This window comes from Pithys albifrons, chromosome 4, assembly GCF_047495875.1.
Source record: "Pithys albifrons albifrons isolate INPA30051 chromosome 4, PitAlb_v1, whole genome shotgun sequence".
NCBI classification, from domain to species: Eukaryota; Metazoa; Chordata; class Aves; order Passeriformes; family Thamnophilidae; genus Pithys; species Pithys albifrons.
The window spans coordinates 68,090,460-68,108,023 of record NC_092461.1 but is presented as its reverse complement, the minus strand read 5'-3'; the positions used below and the strand labels follow the sequence as shown (position 1 = coordinate 68,108,023).

Sequence of the window (17,564 nt, the reverse complement as noted above, 5' to 3'; positions counted from 1 at the left end):
GGGAAGTTTTGTGAGGTTCAGGTAGTCTGAATCTGTATTACTGAGTTGTGTGACTCAACAGCTAGTGTTGTTAGTTTGTTTTTTCCTCACATTTGTGTATATATATGTATTATATCATATTCTGTTTTTAATTGTCTTTCTTTTGTGTAAGAAGCTTGCTACTGCAAGTTATAGGTTTTTTTTTCTCTTCGTCCTTTTCCCTTAGTTAAGAGAAGATCCTTTCTGTGTTGCACAGTTGGTATTTTGCCAGCTCAACCTAACACACCACTGAAAAGATAAGAAAAAGGTATTTTCAATTTAAACATATTTTTTTCATTTATTTGTTTTTAAACAGAGTGTGAACAAACACTGAAACAGATTACTCAGAGTTAATAGTTTCCCACCTTAGAGGTATTTAAAAGTTAACTGAACACAGGTCCTTTCTAAGCTCAATGATTCTGTGAAGTAGTAAAGTCCCCTGGAGCTGTATTTCTCTGGCACAGATTATTGGGTAAAATCTTCCTAGTTGTGTGACAAACCTGAACCTGCTGAGACTCCACAAGTCCTACTGCCAGACTCACTGCTTCTAATATCCCTCAGCAGAATGTACTCACAAAGACACTAAAAATGCAAAGATACTTGCTCTCACTAGAGCTGGAGGTTGGTACTCATACTGTCCATATGTATAACCCACTTTTCTCCCGCTTTGCTCCAGAATTCTGCATGCTTAGTGTTTCATAGCCAGGAAGGAAAAATGCAATCCCTTAGTATAAAAAGGTGAGGAATCCAAAGATATAGATACACCACAGTTATTAGTGATGGACTTTGTCTAAATGTACAGTTCATACAAACATTGCACTGTCCTCAATCTCTTTGTTACATGTTAAATTTGTTCCCTGAAGCATAAAATAAGTAGAAATTCTGAGGTAGAAAAGCTGCAAATCTCAAAGGATATCAGTCTGAATTCTAGGTAAGTCTGTTTTTAACACTTGGTTTACTCGGTGTTTCTTGTTCATCAGTAGTAAAGTAATTCTACATAAATCTTTCTCTGCTAGTAAACCTCACTGATTGTTTAGACAAGAGAAATTAAGGTAGTTTCTAGGCCATCATGTGAAAAAAAGGACCCACCATTATAAAAGTAATCCTTTTCTCCGTACTGTTCCAATTGCTAGCAGAGTACTGTGACAAGACATGGGCTTAGCCAGCATGTGCATAAATGACATACATATGACATTCCTTTTTCTTGTTTTGGATTAGAAAAAGTCAAGGGGGCTTTTAGATTTCTATGCATCCATTTTCAAAAAGGACAAGGCCTCCTCAGTGTATGTCCAAAATAAATGGACAGTCCTAAGAGTAAAGGGAAAGTAAAACAAGTCTCTGTAGACACAAGGCAACCTGCCACTCAGCTCAGATAAGCAAAATATTGTGCTGTTACTGAAGCTATGGCTGTAACCATTGACTCCAGTTCTATCAGCATCATACCTTTCTGAAGTGATCCCTAATGCACAATACAACACCTTTGCTTTTAGTAGTTCATTGTCCTACTTGACAAGACATTGGATAGCCCACCTAGACTGGGAGTCTTAGGCTTTATAGCTACAAGTTTAATCTTTTTAGATGACAGTTTAAAATTGTTCTCAAAGTACTGCACTTAGAAGATACAAAGACTTCCGTTACAAAATTGCAGCCGTGCAAGAGCTTTTGAAATAAATTAGGCACAAAGTAGATTAGCAGCAGAAATACATAATTTACATCCTTCTCCATTCCTGCTCTAACATCCATAGTCATCTGTGAGTTCAGAGATCACCACTGCCAAATATTAATATATTTCATTGTTTTTTCACCAACACAGCACATATTTTCATTGCACAAAACTTTCATTCATATGAATTACAATCTGTTGTTTCAGGAAACTCTTGAATTCATCAGTTTACCAGGGTATGATACCTGCAGTAGAGTTCATCCTCATGGTTCATTGAATGGCAGCAAGAAATCAGATCCACTAGAGGCTATTCTGGCTCCCTGTTAAATACATGTAGTTTCTTGCTCCCTTCTCCCCACAAAGTTGCCAATTACTAGTTTGTGATGCAGGATCATATTTAAGGCATTATAAACAGACATAATCAAAGGAACTAAATTCAATTAGTGTATTTTCATACTGAGGTGAAAAGAAAACAAGTCACTGGATTAAAAAATAGGTCGAATGAAAGCTGTTAAGAGCCAATTAAAAAGCAAGTTTTCAACATCTTGTTAAAATGAGAAATGAGGCACCCTAAGTTCACAGCTGCTATAGAAGCAAACTTTCCCCCCCAGCCTTTAACAGAGTTCACTTTAGAGCTGCTGGTCTCTAAATTTTATGTTTTTTCATTCCTTCTTCGGTCGACCTTTGAAGGTATCCATTAGATGGAGGACTCCAAGATAGTCCAGAAAGACAACAGATGCTTTCGTTGGCAGGATGCTGTAAGGAAGAAGATAAAAAGGAACAAAACAAACATCAGAGGAGTTCTGCAGTTTTATCACAGAATTATTTTCACCTGGCTAGTACTGGAAAAGACAGTACACTCTCTAGAACATAGACCCGCTGGCCCTCTCATTGTACCTATTACATTCATTTGGCAGCCTGAGTTATCAGACAGATCAGTATCCCAACCTGGCTTGCAACAGAGTCAGAAGTGCCCTAATGCTGGAGCAAGACACCAGATAGGTGCTGGGCTAAGGGTGGACTCAATGATCTTAGACGTCTTTTCCAAACAATTCTATGACATGCAGTTACTGAGAAGCAGGTCCAGTCTCTACAGCCCACAGTAAAACCACGCCTCACTGTAGTCAGCAAGTCACAGTTAGACATTTCTGTCATTGTTCTGTGGTCCAAGAGTAAACTGAACCCCTAGAAACAAATGAACAAAGCCTCCAGAAATATGCAGAACTTAATGGAAATTCGCAGCAACAAGCAGAAGCCTACTTCATGCTTTTAGTCAAACACATAGCTGGAATATCCCTGGACAGAAAAGAGAGAGAGGAAAAGAGAGAAAGTAATAACTTACGATTTTAAAACAAGTAAAAAATAAATGATGCGTGGTAAGATCAACATTTCTTGGTTCTGCCGAACAGCAGTAACTGTCTTCTCAGCCACATACTCTGGATCCAGCATGGGTAACACATGTGGCCACCTGAAAGAGAAAAAAATTTTACTATAATACAAATTGCTTTGGATTCACATTTTACTCAAAGTAAGTCTCCATTTTACAGTTATTCAAGTAGGAAAGGAAATATCACACATCCTATGCAAAACAGAACCTTGATTATGTTAGAGTGAGTGGACATTGTTATTTTCCTTCTGTATGACTTCTCGTAAGAAAAATCAGAGTCTTCTCATATTAAGACACACCAGACTTTTATTTGTCTCCTAAATTTTTCCATTATACATGCATACTGAGCGAAGTTATGCCACTGACTTCAGGAACTGAATGGGGATTTAGAAACTGAAGAGGATAATGGAGCATTTGGCTTCAGCAGAGGAAATGACACTAGTTATGTTTCACATTTCAGATTACATGAACAGTAAAGTACCTAGGCCTTTGTCATTTGGGTTGCCCAGTCACTGGATAGGCACTGTTAACACCCATCTGAAGCACTAAAAACAACATAAGCAGAGAAAAGCCTAACTCATTTTCATAAAGGAAATAGGAGTACTTAACACACTAAACATGCAACTTGCACAAAAACCTCACAAGAGTTTACTCACTTGTTTTGAACACCATCAAACATTCCTGTGTTCATGGTGTAAGGACACACAGTTGTGGTTTTAACACCATTCTTTCCCAGAGTTTTCATCTCTACATCCATTGACTCTGCAAAACCAACTGCTCCAAATTTACTTGCACAGTAATCTGTAAAATAAAACATTTATTGCAGTTAAATACTTAAATTTACAAATTCAACTTTACTGAACAGACTAACAGTTTTTGACAGAGAACAGTCAGAAATTTTTCTCTAGTAAGTAAACTAACTAGCTACCTTTTTTTTCTTTTTTTACAGTGTAAAACAGCACAGTATAGTATAGCAATTATACATACATAGTATCCATCTGATAATAAAACACTTCACAAAAGAATAGGAACAGTTTTCAGCATAAGTTACCAATAAAATTTGCCTTTCACGTGATTCATGCCTTTATTTTCCCTCTGTTAAATTAACTGTTGTTCTAGACTGGCAGCCAGAAGGTTTCTCATTGCATCCCTGCCATCGCTTTCATTCTCTATGGAACAATGGTAAATGAAATTATCTTTTCATACCAGACCTTATCTTTGAATCCATGCACTGCTTCTAATGCATCAAACTCCAGTTTTCAAGATTCTCCAGTATGGTTTCAACTCAAAACTCAATTTGTCCTCATTATTACTGCCTTGAGGCTAGATTTCTTTTACTGCTATGTCACTTTATTTAACTTTCCTCCCTCTTTGTATACATTTTCCAGAAATGCCTTCTGAGTTTTCACCAAATCTAAAGTGGCCTCTTCCTTTTCAGAAACCTGCAAGTTAACAACAGTGAGGTTCTCAGTTTCCAAAGTTCTATATGGCTTGTAGATCCTCTAACTGCCTTGGCAGAAAAAATTGCTTCACAGCACTGCTGAGCTTCTGGAAAACTCTATTTAAAGAAATTGTCTATTTAAGGTCAGCTGCTCTGAAAGTGTGACTGTTTCTTTTATCTATAAGGAAAGATGCAGAAAACTCACATTTAGGTTTGGGGGTTTTTTTGCAGATTTAAATCAAACTAATTGTCTAAATGAACATTAGCTTTAATACACTACCTGAAAGACGAGTGGCTCCACACAATCCTGCAGTACTTGCTATGGTAACCAAGTGTCCATGGTTAGAGGCCATCATTGCTGGGAGGAAGGCTTTGGTAGTCTGCAATGTAAGTCACAGTTGCAATGTATATTTTACTAAGTAAGCAACATGCTATAATATTTTGAAGGTGCTGTTTTTAGATGAATTCTCACTACAGTTAAAGTAAGCTTTCCCCTTTCCATTATGTAAAGGATGTGTGGATGTAGAGCTTGTTGTGCAAACTCTAACCTTCAACTATTTAAATGGGGACTTTCCCACTCACAGGAGGACTACCAAAGATAGACAGTAACTTGCTGAAAGCTAAATATATAGATTCAGCTAGTCATGAAGTTTCTTTCAGCTCACCACTGCAATGACAAAAATTTGAATTTCACATTTTCCTTCTATTAAATTAATTAGATCTTTGTGATTAAACTTATTTATAAATAAACTAAAACATGTTTTAATATCTTCTTTACAATTCTTTATGAGAGAAACACCATATAGGTGATCTGCCTTCCCTGGAAGGAAGAAAAAGCACATTAGGTTATTAATTTTGAAAAAAAAGCTCCACTTATTATTAAGATTATTATCTGAACATGTGGTATTTCTTACTGAAACTATCATAACTACAAAACAGCTAGAACAGTAATAGAACTGAACACTTCTCTGTTACTAGGGCAGCAACTATTAGGCCAGGCCTGCTTCATATCAATAATGAGATTATAACATATGACTAGCCTCAGAATTTAGCAGATGGTAAACTTCAGTTCTTAAGAGCATTTCTAAATGTGAAATACTTCCACCTGCCTACACCAGAGATTCCCGAAGGATCCATTCCTCCATTCTTTTTTTTTGTTTTTTTATTTTACAGACTCCAGGGCATAGAGACTAAATTCTTGCATAATTTCTAACTGAACTTCCAAAGAGCTATATGTACTTGCATTTTCCCCTCAATTCCAAAAGGTAAAATTAACACTGAAAACGTGTTAGAAGGATGTTTTAGTACAAAATATCTATATGCAAAATATAGATATTACCCAGAAGTGTGCCATTGTGTTCACTTCCATCGTTTTTTCTACAAGTGAATCTGGACAATTAAGAAATGTCTTCCCAGTTACAATACCAGCATTGTTGACTAGGATGCTAACATCACCAACTTCTCTTTTAACCTAAAGCAAAAAGCATCAAGATATTACAATAAATACAAAACATGCTTTACAACTTCTATGTATGAAAACTTAACAGAAATATTAAACATTTCAAATAATATGCTTGTTATGGATCCAAACACCTCAGGTTCTTGCATATTTTCACCTGATGCCTTTTTAAATCTGAGCTTTCAACTGGATTTTCTTCAGAGATGTGGAGCCCAACAGCTCCATACAGATTTCTGCCTTCAGCACCTCCGTTTCTGGGGACAACTGTTCCTGATAAGTGTCTACTGCAGAGAGCTTAGCTAACAAAACAAATATTTTATACAGTAAATCCATCTTAAAACCAATGAGCGATTCTGGACTAGAATCTGGTACATTCTATCCCAGCAAATAAGTTGGCTAAAACCCAATATCTATACATTTAATTCAGTAAGAGGAAGCACAGTTTTCATTTTAGGTCCAGACTGAGAACATTCATGAACTGACTCACTTGAGAGAACTACAGGCCAGCTGATACCAAAATATTTTCCCAGCTCTCAAAAGGAGAATGAAAATATTCAGTATAATATTTGAAGTAGAGTTCATTGATCTGAGCTATCTGGGAAAAAAGAAATGAGTACTCTATGTTGTTTAACTTGTGCCTTTCAGATTAAGTACTAAACATGTACTGATCAGTAGTTTCAGGAAACCAGGTTGGTTTCATATCATCTTGCAATTGTGGATCACAGAACTTTAATTTCTTCATGCTACTGCTTTTACTAGGTGCCTACAGAAAGTGAAGAAAGCCCAAGCAGATCAGCTAGGCTAGCCTATATAACAGTAAAGAATTAAAGGGTAATTTATCACCTATCCTTTGTTCTGGCTTATCTAACTTTCTCATCTTCCTTAGACTTGATCCAATCTTGTCCATGTTTGTTGACTAGCAAGGGTTCAAAAAAAACCCCAAAAAATCAAACCCCCCCCCCCCAAAAACAGAGCAACCTTAATAGGATTACACAGAATAGCTTATATAACAAATTCATTAGCCAGAGCCCCTCCACCTCAGCCATTGCTCAAACATTCTTGTCTGTCTATTCACCACTCAAAAAGTTGTAGCAATTTAAATATTCTGAAGCAGTGACACACAATCTCTATAGGTAGCCTTAGAAAAGTTGTTCTAGTTACCAACCTAAGTATGTACTTCTTATCACAAGTTAAAAATAGCACAGACTAATAAATGTTATTGTTAGCAAAGGATGATTTAATGCTGCCTTATGTCAGATGACCTAGTAGTTCTGGCAACCTGGACTAGTACCTCAAATTTACTCTTTGGGGCAAATAAATGCCTGAATAAATGACCTGTTTTGTGCAAGCAAAAACCAGACAGAGGTGGGGGATGTGGCACATACAGTTTGTAACTTGGTAGCTAGGACACTCAAGTGAGATGAGCAGAGGAAACAGTGAACAGAACTTTTATCACCCCATTGCTAACCGGTGGTGAAAACCTGAACAACCTCTTCCTTTACCACCTGGTCCTACTGAGTCCTACAAAATATATTCACATTTTGAATGGAAATCAAAGCAGATTCAAGTGCCTTCTTTGCAACCCAGACAAATTATTCTAGCTTTACAACACCTCTGCTCATGTTGCTTCCCTATTAACTAAATGTGGCAGCTTTCCTCAGCAAACTGGCTGGTTTAATTCACTTCTTTCAGCTCTCCCTTATGCATGATAGTGCCAAGTCACTCAGCCCAGGCTTCCACACTCTGCTTTGAGGCCAAGTATAATAGACCTTTATCAAGCCTTTTCTCTAGATACTCAGACTGGAAGACTGTGTGTGTGTGTAGAAATAATGCCAACTTTCCAGAGTACTAAACCTCTCAAATTGTGCAGTGGAGGAAATTATGTTCCAGTGGCTTTAGACCTCAATAAAGCAACCATTATGCAAACAGCTGATTTAATTAAACATCTTTTTCAGGTGTAAACACTATTTCCTGTTTGTTTCTGAATTTGTATTTATGCATTTACAGTGAAGTTTAGTAGTGAGCAATTCCCATGATTCCCAAACATCATCCGAATACGTGTACTTTTTAAGAACTACAAGCCCTTCCACAACTGCTTACAAGAACTAGAAGAAAACACTGGATGTTTTACAGGCAGCATGAAATACCACTGGGAAATGTGCTTCTACTGGTGCTCCTCTGCACAGGAAAGAAGATTCTTACAATACTGGAAAACTGACTGTAAAATGTCATCTTGACTAAAAAACAAGAAAAAACCCCAGCAGATAAGTAAAAAAGTACCAGGGAAGAGAGATCCTGAAAGTATCTGAGCCAAGATGGAATTATGCAGCATGATTATGAGGAAGAGGCTTCTGTTTCTTCAGAAGTAAGAGGATCAGAAAACAGATTTACTTCCCTATTTCAAAGTCCTAGATTCTTAAAGTTTAGCTGAACTTAAGGGAAGGATAGATCAGAGAAAGCCACATTGTTTACAAGTTGGGTACTTATAGAACAGGAACATTAGAAATAAATTTTAAGCTATGGCTTTTGATAGCCCAAAGCTGTCCTTGATCCTATTGGTATAGGAAAAAACCAAAAGGCTTTGCATATGTGAGCTCATTGTTCTTCTTCCTACTGAAGTAATTTTTTTCCTGTTGTCTCTATGTAGCTGATAAAGCAGGGATGAAAGGTTCCCCTAACAAATTTCATTTTAAGATTGTTTTACTGTGGGCAAAGTTTTCAACCACATCTTGCCCTGCCTCCATGAATTTAGTTCACTATAGTCTTGCAAAACCCCAAGTCATTATCTGAAGCTGAATCACCAGAAGCAGAAAAAACAGAACCTGGAACCACAACTGTGTTATCTTGCAAAGGCTGATGCTGAACACTATGAGCCAAAGTCTATTATGCTGCATTAAGTAAACAGTGGCACAAGGAACCAACACTAAAGTTTTTGTCATTGGCAAGATGGGAAAGTTGTTAACATGATTCTACATCATCAGCAGGACAGGATGTTTCTGAAATAACAATATTAGGGTATTGTCTTCTCTACAGAGTGACAGAAGGATTATTAGTGAATCTGATTGTTAGTGAACTGCTGATAGAAGGCTCTAAGTGAGGCATCACACACTGAGACCCTGTTACAACTTCTTTGCTCCTGTCTGCTTCTGTTTGTATCATCCTGAACCTGTGTCACATGCAGAATTACACCCTCTTCTTTTAAAATTTGGACAGAATGGCTCAGCTACTGCTTTTCTCGATAGGACTGAAGTGCTAGCCCTCAAGTCTTCAAAACTGAAGGTTAGTTTTCATCTTCTTCATTTCAGTGTCCTTCACACTAGAATATTCCCTCCTTCCTCCAGTCCTCCCAGTTCAGCAGGAAGCACAGCTATAGGCCATGGGCAGCTACTCTGCAGGGACAGCAAATGACCAGCTCAGCTGGTGTAACAGAGCTGTGAGGGTGACCCAGGATTGTCAGACTCAGTCCCCTGGGCTCACATCCTCCATGTTCCTTCCCCCTCTCTGTGTGTTTTTTCCCCTGAGGTTTTCCTACACCCCTTCCCTGCCCTGCTGCAGCTACCTGAGCCTCTGCCATCCCTGTCTTCCTAACGCTGCCCCCAGATGTGCTGTCCAATCCCCTCCAAACCCAGCCCCTATTAGGACCCCTTATAAGCCAGACACCAGCCAGAAATACAGTGCTTTCGATATGTTCTCCAAACCTCTGTGTGTGTGAATTATCTCGGGAGTGGTCCCCCATCCCAGTCCCGAGACAGGATGATGAGAATTATTGAAATACAAAACTAATAGCACCAGCCTTTAACAAGCTGCAAGGTATATATTAGCTTCACTTATCAGAACACTTGATTGTAATCATTTTTCCATAGAAAGGAAAAAAAAAAAGAAGGCTAGAGCTTCTTAAAGAGCACCAAAACCTTATTGCAGCCAATAAGATTCCCAACAACAGTGGAATTTATTTATTGATTTATTCTCTCTTTCTCTTTTTTTTTTTTTTTTGGATTAAGGAATTCATCCCCAGGCAAATACTCACTGCGGAAACTTTTTAGTCCAACATTTAAGTTTAGGAAACTTTAAGCAAATCAGAACAAGTTTTTATACTGGAAACTGTTAAGCAATTTTGGCTTTTGGCAATTCTACTAATCTACCCAAAACATCTAACCACATGCTATGCCTACAAAGCTATTCAGAAAGGAATAAAACAACTATTTAAGACATCAAGATATATTTATTAATTCCAATAAAGTGAGTCTGCAAAAATCTATTTATAGAACTTCAAATACTGCTTTAGCTTCAATAAATTGATTTTCCTCACTTCACAAGTAAGTGCCTGGTCGGTAATCGAATGAATGAATGAGAAGCTACCCAGATGAAATGAGCTACTAAAAAAGAAAACCAATTCTTTTTAAGGAATAGAGATACACAAGTCAACTCTAAACCAGAATTCTTGAAACAGATAACACACAATGCATTCAGAATTAATTAACCATAATCTCTTGAAGCCACTAAAAAACTTAATAAAGAGTCTTACACACATGCATACACTGTCAAAGTCACAAATAAGATACTTTACCTGATCAGCTACTCTGTAGATATCCTGCCTTTTGCTACAATCACAGATGTAAGAGTGTACTCTTAGGGCTCCATTTTCTCTGGCCAGTCTAACCGTCTCCTTGAGCCCCTCTTGATTAATATCCCAGAGAACCAACGTGGCTCCAAGTCTAGCAAACTTTAATGATAAGAGTCTTCCAAAGCCACTTGCTGCTCCTGTTATTAATACTGTTTCACCACTAACATTCTTCTTTCGTCTAGGCACAACAAAGAATACTAGTGACTCCAGTAAATAATAAGTAGAAAGGCCAAGGACTTTTAACGTTTCCAAGAAGAAGTTCATCTCGAGGCTATTTCTTCAGATACCTGATGAAAAAAACCCAAACATTTACCAGATAGGATAAACCATAGAGAAAAACCAAACAACAACATTTCAAAACCAAAAAACATTTTCAGATCCATTCTAAATATTTTCTCTAGCCTGCTTTTTAGTGTTGTTTAAAAAAATAAAATAAAAATTGGCTTACACCTGCATATATGACCCATTTTTCCTGTTTCTGTCTCATTGCCAAGTTGCTCCTCCAGAATGCACTACACAATTCATTTAGCATTCATCATCAATAGGAAACAACTGTCCTCATCTGCTTTAGAAATTCCCCTCCCTCATGTTATGGCTTTCATTCTCTGCTCTGACAGAATGTGGACCCAAAATCTAGGGGAAAGGAAAAAACCAAGAGTGATATCTTCCCATTAAGCATCTTACATAGAAATGCATAAATGCATGACAATCACAAATCTAAATTTATGGCTTGATTAAACAATGTTAATGTTCACAAGCTAGTCCTTCAGTAAGAACAAATTCTGCTTTTAGGACCACAACATTTTTTGCCTTGTAGGATTCCTTGTTGTCACAAAATCATATACAGAACAAGTCACAGTCTCAAGTCTGCTGAAAAACCAAAAAAACATAAGCATAGAGATCTTCAGAAGACAACATGCTCATAAATCTCCAAAACACAGCAGGTAAATAACTGGCTGTCACTTCTACCTTTTCAGTGACCTGTACTACCATTATTGAGGTGAGCCTGCTTTTGCAGTTGAACATACTGCTTTAAGAACATACTGCAAAACTATTGAGTTTCCTCTCTTCACCTCCCTGCATCAAGCAAATGTCATAGACTTTAATCATACCATCTCAGGTACGCTTTTAACCTCACAGTCTGTACTCATCCCAGTAGTGCTGAACAGCAGGCAGGTATTTACACCCTTGAAGTTTCTCTGCACTCCAGCCATAATGGAACTGACCTAACACCTCCCACTGCTGCACACATATCTTAAGTTTGCATCATCTGGTATGAAATACTTCTTTGGTTACCCAGTCAGGTGAGAGCTGTCTCTCAATCCACATAGATTCTCTGAGCCTGCTAATTTGAGGCCTAGCTAAAACCACTACAACAGTATATAAATACTATGCACACTTGGTCAAAGCAGACCTTAATATCTGATTAATTACAGTATGAAGGATTAATATCTTCTTTTTCAGCTAAAGGTAGAGCACACTGGCACTTACACTTCAACCTTTAGCACTACATGCCCAGTTTGCTGACATTCTTAGTGAACTTTGCTATCTATGTATATAGGTAATTGTGTTTGACAAGTGCCCGGAGATAAGTTACTAAGATCTCTGCTACTCTGAGCAAAGTTCATGCAATTTAGCATGTCGACATAAACACGTTACTGCAAGTCTCAGACTGTGTACATGGGAAACAAAGGCAGTCCTGGAAAGGGATAGGCCACTGCTAGAACAGAGCTAGTTAATTCAGAAAGTTTTCTGGCAGAAACATTAGTACATCTTAAAACTATTCCAGTAACAGAAAAACATTTGTCAAAAACATAATGCACAGGAAAACAAGTTCTTTCTGGAGAAGTCTTTGGTTGAATGTTTTCTATTGAATACTTTCTATTCCTCATTCTCATGAATATGTGGAAAATATGCACAGAGGCAGTAATATCAGTAAAAAAATGGAAGAAATATCAAAACAGCACAGGAACATTTTTCTAGAGCTAATATTGACATTTCCTGTAATAGGCTCTCATAGCTATAGAGTTACTACAGATTAAGCAAAAATAGGTTACAAAATAAAAGTGTTATTAAATTTCATTAATATAAAAAAAAAACAACAAAAAACTCAGCAAGTTTTTGGAAACAAAAGTTCTTTGTTGAGCCTAAATTAGAAGCAACAAATCTTTAAAATAAGTGCAGCTACTGAATTTTACTTGATTGCACTGATGTAAGGCACTAAATATAACATCCTCCATTTACATGAAAGAGGACTGGTAAGTCCCGACCAGATAAGGGGTAAAGTTAATCCCTAAGGAAAAGCAAGGGAGGCAATTGCCTTCAGAAACAATACACAATTTGACCTAAACCCGGTTTAGAACTTATGACAGTAATTCTTTAAGTAAAATAATCATATATTAACCTTGTATAGGATAGAGGCACATTAGATCTTTCAGAAAAGTACTGACCTTCACTTACTGAAGTGGAATTGTTTAGGCATAGAGACCACAGGAGACTCCCTGTTAGAACACCAATTCTGCATCCTTCTAATATTCACTGACACATCTCCTCTAATCCAACTTTGACTGAGGTTCATTGCATTAGCACTTCTAATTACACCACATACTGTAACTAAGCATATTCATACAGGCAAATTTACTAACTCACTTGGCCAATTTTTGGCTCCTCAACTAAAGCAAGCAGACATTTATTTACAGGTGAATTAACCAAACGTGCCTTTTGCAAATATAAGAACTCAGATCACTTCTGATGCCATGTGTTGTCTTTTAAAATGCCTATATCCACACAGACATAAGTGTGGAAGGCTTTCATGGGGTAGTGAAGTTTCAGAGGTTTTACGATGGTTTATCAGATAGATCTCAAGTGCAGACAACTTTGCCAGCACAGGCTTGTTGGTACCTGTGACAAAACTCACAGCCAAAGGGGTCTTGCAGACCTGATAGGCTCTTAAAGACTGTCATCGCACACAAATCACTGGCAGCTAAACCGCAAAACACTTCCCCTAGCCGAAGGCACTAAAGGTTGATCAGGCAAACACCAGAGCAGGATTTGGCATGCGTCAATTTGCCCCACTACATCCGCAGGGTTGCGATCTCACAAAAATACAGTGGCCCTGTAGCCAAGCCTGCCCAAGAGCTGTGATGAAGCAATACCTTCCTCACCACCCTCAGGATGCTGGACAACCTCACTCTCACTGGCGACACCACTCCTGCTAACCCAATCAACACCATAACAAAACCCATGGGCAGCTTTCAGCTGCGGTACCCGGCTCAGCCGCCTCCCCGGGACGCGCCGCTGCCCGCGCCCCACGCTCCTCCCGGAGAGCGACCACACACCCTGCCCCGTTCCCCAGCGCCCACCTGACCCAGAATGCCCCCAGGACCGTGGGTACCTCCGCCTGTCCGGCGTGTCGCAGCGACTCTGGAGGGGGCAGGCGGCCCCAAGGCAAAAAAGCTGGGACCGCAGCAGGGCGCAGCGGAGCAGCCGTGCCTTTATGCCAGCAGCCCGCCCCGGAGAGGGGCTGACCGGACGCCCGGGGGCGGGACGGGATGGTACGGCAATGGCATGGCACGGCACGGCGCGCCACGCCACGCCACGGCCCCGCCCCCGCCCCGCCTTGCCCCGCGGCGGCAGAGACCGGGCTGGGAGCTGGCTGCGCGCTGCAGGGGCTGCCGGCAGGACGGAACTCAGCAGGGCGGGGGGAGCGGGCGTAGGGGGGACCCTGGCCGGGTCGTCCCCGAGGCTCCGGGAGGCGATGAGGACTTTCGGCATTCTGGGCTCCTCGCCGAGGCTCTCGGGATGACTGCGCCATTCTTTTCCTTTTTTTTTTTTTTTTTTTAAGCAGCATTTATAATGTCCTTTTGATTTTTATGCAGGAGGAATTACTTCTGTTGGAGAGACAGTCGACTGGGAGAAGATGGATTTTGTGCAGCCGGTCCTGAACGAGTGTGGGTGCTGGAGAAGTCGTACTGAGGAGAGGAAATTATGGCTTCAGAGGAAGTCTGAAGAAAACTGTTGGGCAGTATTGGGCTTTGCGAGTTGTAGGATTTGGGGAAGCCTGTGTGAGCAAGTCACCACACATGGGGTAGTTGTTACTCCATATAGAGACCTGCACCAAAAGGCATGGTTGGTGTGATGACCGGGCCTGTAGGGCAAAACCTTGCTTGCATGAAGTCATGCTGGATGGGTGGGATTTCACTAGAGTGAGCAGTGTGACCCTTTCAGGGTGGTATCCTCTCAAGGGAATGAATGACACTTCAGCTTGCAAAATGTGTCCTGGCTGTAGGCAGAACTGAGTCTTGAGCCTGCTAATTCAGTGAAATGCTCTGCATTTACTGGTATTTATGACTGAATCCCTTAGGGCAGCATTGTTTTGAAGGGTTTTTTTAACCTTATGCTCATCCTCAGGCAGCAGGATATTCACAACTTCAAGAAAAGTTTGTATGAGCAGAGGATGCATAGTACCAGCAGAAAAAATATGACTGAAGGCATTTGCTTGGCAGATCATTATCATGATCATTAAAATGCCTCCCAGACTGGCATGTTTGTGTCATGCTTCAGTAGAACCATAAGAACACAGCTTTTGGAGTGTTATTTTCATCTGATGAATTAAGCAAATGCTTATGAAACACTAGAATTAATATACTGCTTAATAACAACTATTGAACGGCAATTAATAATGTGAACTATTTTGGGCTATTTTTGAAAATCTATTGTTTGATCCAGTAACCTTCAAAGGAAATTTGAAAACTTTCTGTGCACAACCACTTTGAAGGAAAAAGCACAGAAGCACACTTGGCAATAAATACTGACGGGGGACCAGGCTGCTTTAGTTGCTTGTTGGCCTTGAAAGAAATAGATCCCCCAAAGAGCAGAGGTTTGAAAGGTTCTATGCTGTTTAAATAGATATGTTTTTTGGTTTCCCTGCATATTCTATTTAAGGTATCACTGAAAGAGGTCAAAAGGTCTTTTATTTCAGCTATGCAGCTTTGGATCAGAGGCTGGGCTCTTGACTATAGACAGCTGCACCCTCAAAAGCTAATCAGAGAAGAGAAATAAACTGCTGTTAGAATATTTTAGTGGGAGCTAATGTATTTGTTGTATTAATACAGTACATTCAGGAGGCTAATGATAATCAAACAGTGACAGTGTTGGCTGCTTCTTTCTTTTTGTCAATTGTATTGCTTACAGTGGCTGGCTTAAAACAAGGAAGTGTAAAAAAACCCAGTACATTTAATTTTAAAAGGTTTACATATATGTTTTGTATTAATACTTGGAAATTAATAGTGTTTAACATTGAGACTGACCTTGTGATTGGAGCTGGAGGCTAGAAGGTGGGAGATGTGTCTTCTTTTCCCAGCTTGTACAAAGATATCTGCATGTAATAAGCTCACTGAATAAAACTCGCTGAAACAGAACTCACCAGATAGCTTGACTTTAGTAGTCTATGTTATGAAACACTAAAATTAGTTTGTAGAGAAACCATTTTTAAGATGTCAAATTAACGTCTTCCACAGTTTGGGATCAGAGAAGACCCAAGTGAAATCACTCAAGCCTGGAAATGAAACTATGCTAATTTGTATCATATAAGGATGTCTCCCTCTTGCCACATGTTACTTTTCAACCAATATGTGAGTGCTTCAGAATTCCAAGAGTGTAGAACCCCACGAGACTGGTGTTGTTTGTGTGTTTTGTGTAACATCCTGAAGGATGTTTTCAGAAGAACCCAAATCATTAATAGTCATAAGAACACGTTTGAGGAACTTCGTAGGTGCTCTCACTTGTGCTTGTCTGTAGCACTTGTGCTACGTAAGTGTACTGCTAATCTGTAGCCATTTTTACTGAAGGCTGTGCTGTATTTGGCCCACCCTAACTTCAAGAAAACACTTGGCACCTCTGCTGGAAAAATGTAACCAGTAGCACACGAAAGTGCTATTTATGCTTCGTGTGAATCTGTGGTAGATGTTTATGATATTCACCATACTTCATCACCATTTAATCTTGATTATGGGTATGTTAAACAAATGTCAATAAAGCAAATAGATAGTAAAGGTTAGTCTAAGCTGGATTAATGCAATTGACTAGGATTCTTATCCTCACTTTAGAGTAATAAAAACAAACAACAGTATCCTATTGGAGCCATATTCTGATACCTTTTTTTAACCAGAACATTCAAAATGTGATAAATATTTTGGTATTAAAGCTTCAATTATCCCCCATGTACCTCAGCTGTTGTAGTGGAATAGTGCAACATGCTTGTAAACAGTCTGATCTTTCTGCTTTCCTTGAATGCCTACCATGAAACTCGTAGAATCTTAAGAAGACCTCATTGCAGTCTTCAACATCCTCATGAGGGAAATAGGAGGGGCAAGTACTCATATCTTTACTCTTGTGACCAGTGACAGGACTTGAGGAAATAGTATGAAGCTGAGTGAGGGAAGGCTTAGATTGAATATCAGGAAAAATTTTTCACCAAGAGGGTGGTTGAGCACTGGGACAGGCTCCCCAGGGAAGTGGTCAGGGCACCAAGACTGTCTGAGTTCAAGAAGTGTTTGGACAACACTTGGGGTGTCCTGAGCATGCCAGGGGCTGGACTTGATGATCCTGATGGGTCCATTCCAACTCAGCATATTCTATGATAAGTGTCAGTGTCAGCTGTGTTAACAATTGAAGGTATGCCATTGCAATTGCAGCCTGCACAAACTTGCCCTTAGTCATGCATTACAACTGTTCAGAGAGGAGTGGGTCTTCATTTGAAATACCAATGCCTTGCTAATAGAAGTCAAATGTCTCCTATGTTGCCTCTGAAGGAAGAAGGGCAAACACCACTTAGCCAGAGTTCTTCAAAACTGCAGAACTTTATTCCTGCAGAAGGAAAACAACTGGGGCAAAGGAAATTCCAGTCAAAAGGAAGGATTATCATCCTGAATATAGAAGACTGAGTTGCATTCTGAATTTTAATTTGCCATA

General features: G+C 39.3%; 1 protein-coding gene across 2 annotated transcripts; it reads right to left on the bottom strand.

Moving 5' to 3' along the window:
* Positions 1-289: 289 nt before the first annotated feature.
* On the bottom strand, positions 290-14,073 carry LOC139671524 (epidermal retinol dehydrogenase 2-like). 2 transcript variants are annotated; one of them, XM_071554487.1, is made up of 7 exons: positions 13,987-14,073; positions 10,536-10,879; positions 5,849-5,980; positions 4,790-4,889; positions 3,725-3,869; positions 3,024-3,149; positions 290-2,437 (listed from the first exon to the last, which is right to left on the bottom strand). In XM_071554487.1, the coding sequence occupies exons 2-7, from the start codon at positions 10,854-10,856 to the stop codon at positions 2,344-2,346; spliced, it is 918 nt and encodes a 305-aa protein (XP_071410588.1). In that variant the 5' UTR covers positions 10,857-10,879; positions 13,987-14,073; the 3' UTR covers positions 290-2,343. The 2 variants fall into 2 exon arrangements, with proteins under 2 accessions (XP_071410588.1, XP_071410589.1); XM_071554488.1 differs by having other exon boundaries at positions 13,955-14,072.
* Positions 14,074-17,564: the final 3,491 nt, after the last annotated feature.

Bases quoted from the DNA above. Each gene is read 5' to 3' on its own strand.
- LOC139671524 (XM_071554487.1), bottom strand. From the start codon at position 10,856: ATGAACTTCTTCTTGGAAACGTTAAAAGTCCTTGGCCTTTCTACTTAT. The intron at 3,150-3,724 runs GTGAGTAAACTC...TTTCTCTTTCAG, and splicing joins TTTGATGGTGTTCAAAACAA to GTGGCCACATGTGTTACCCA. The intron at 2,438-3,023 runs GTAAGTTATTAC...TCTTCCTTACAG, and splicing joins TTTTTACTTGTTTTAAAATC to CATCCTGCCAACGAAAGCAT.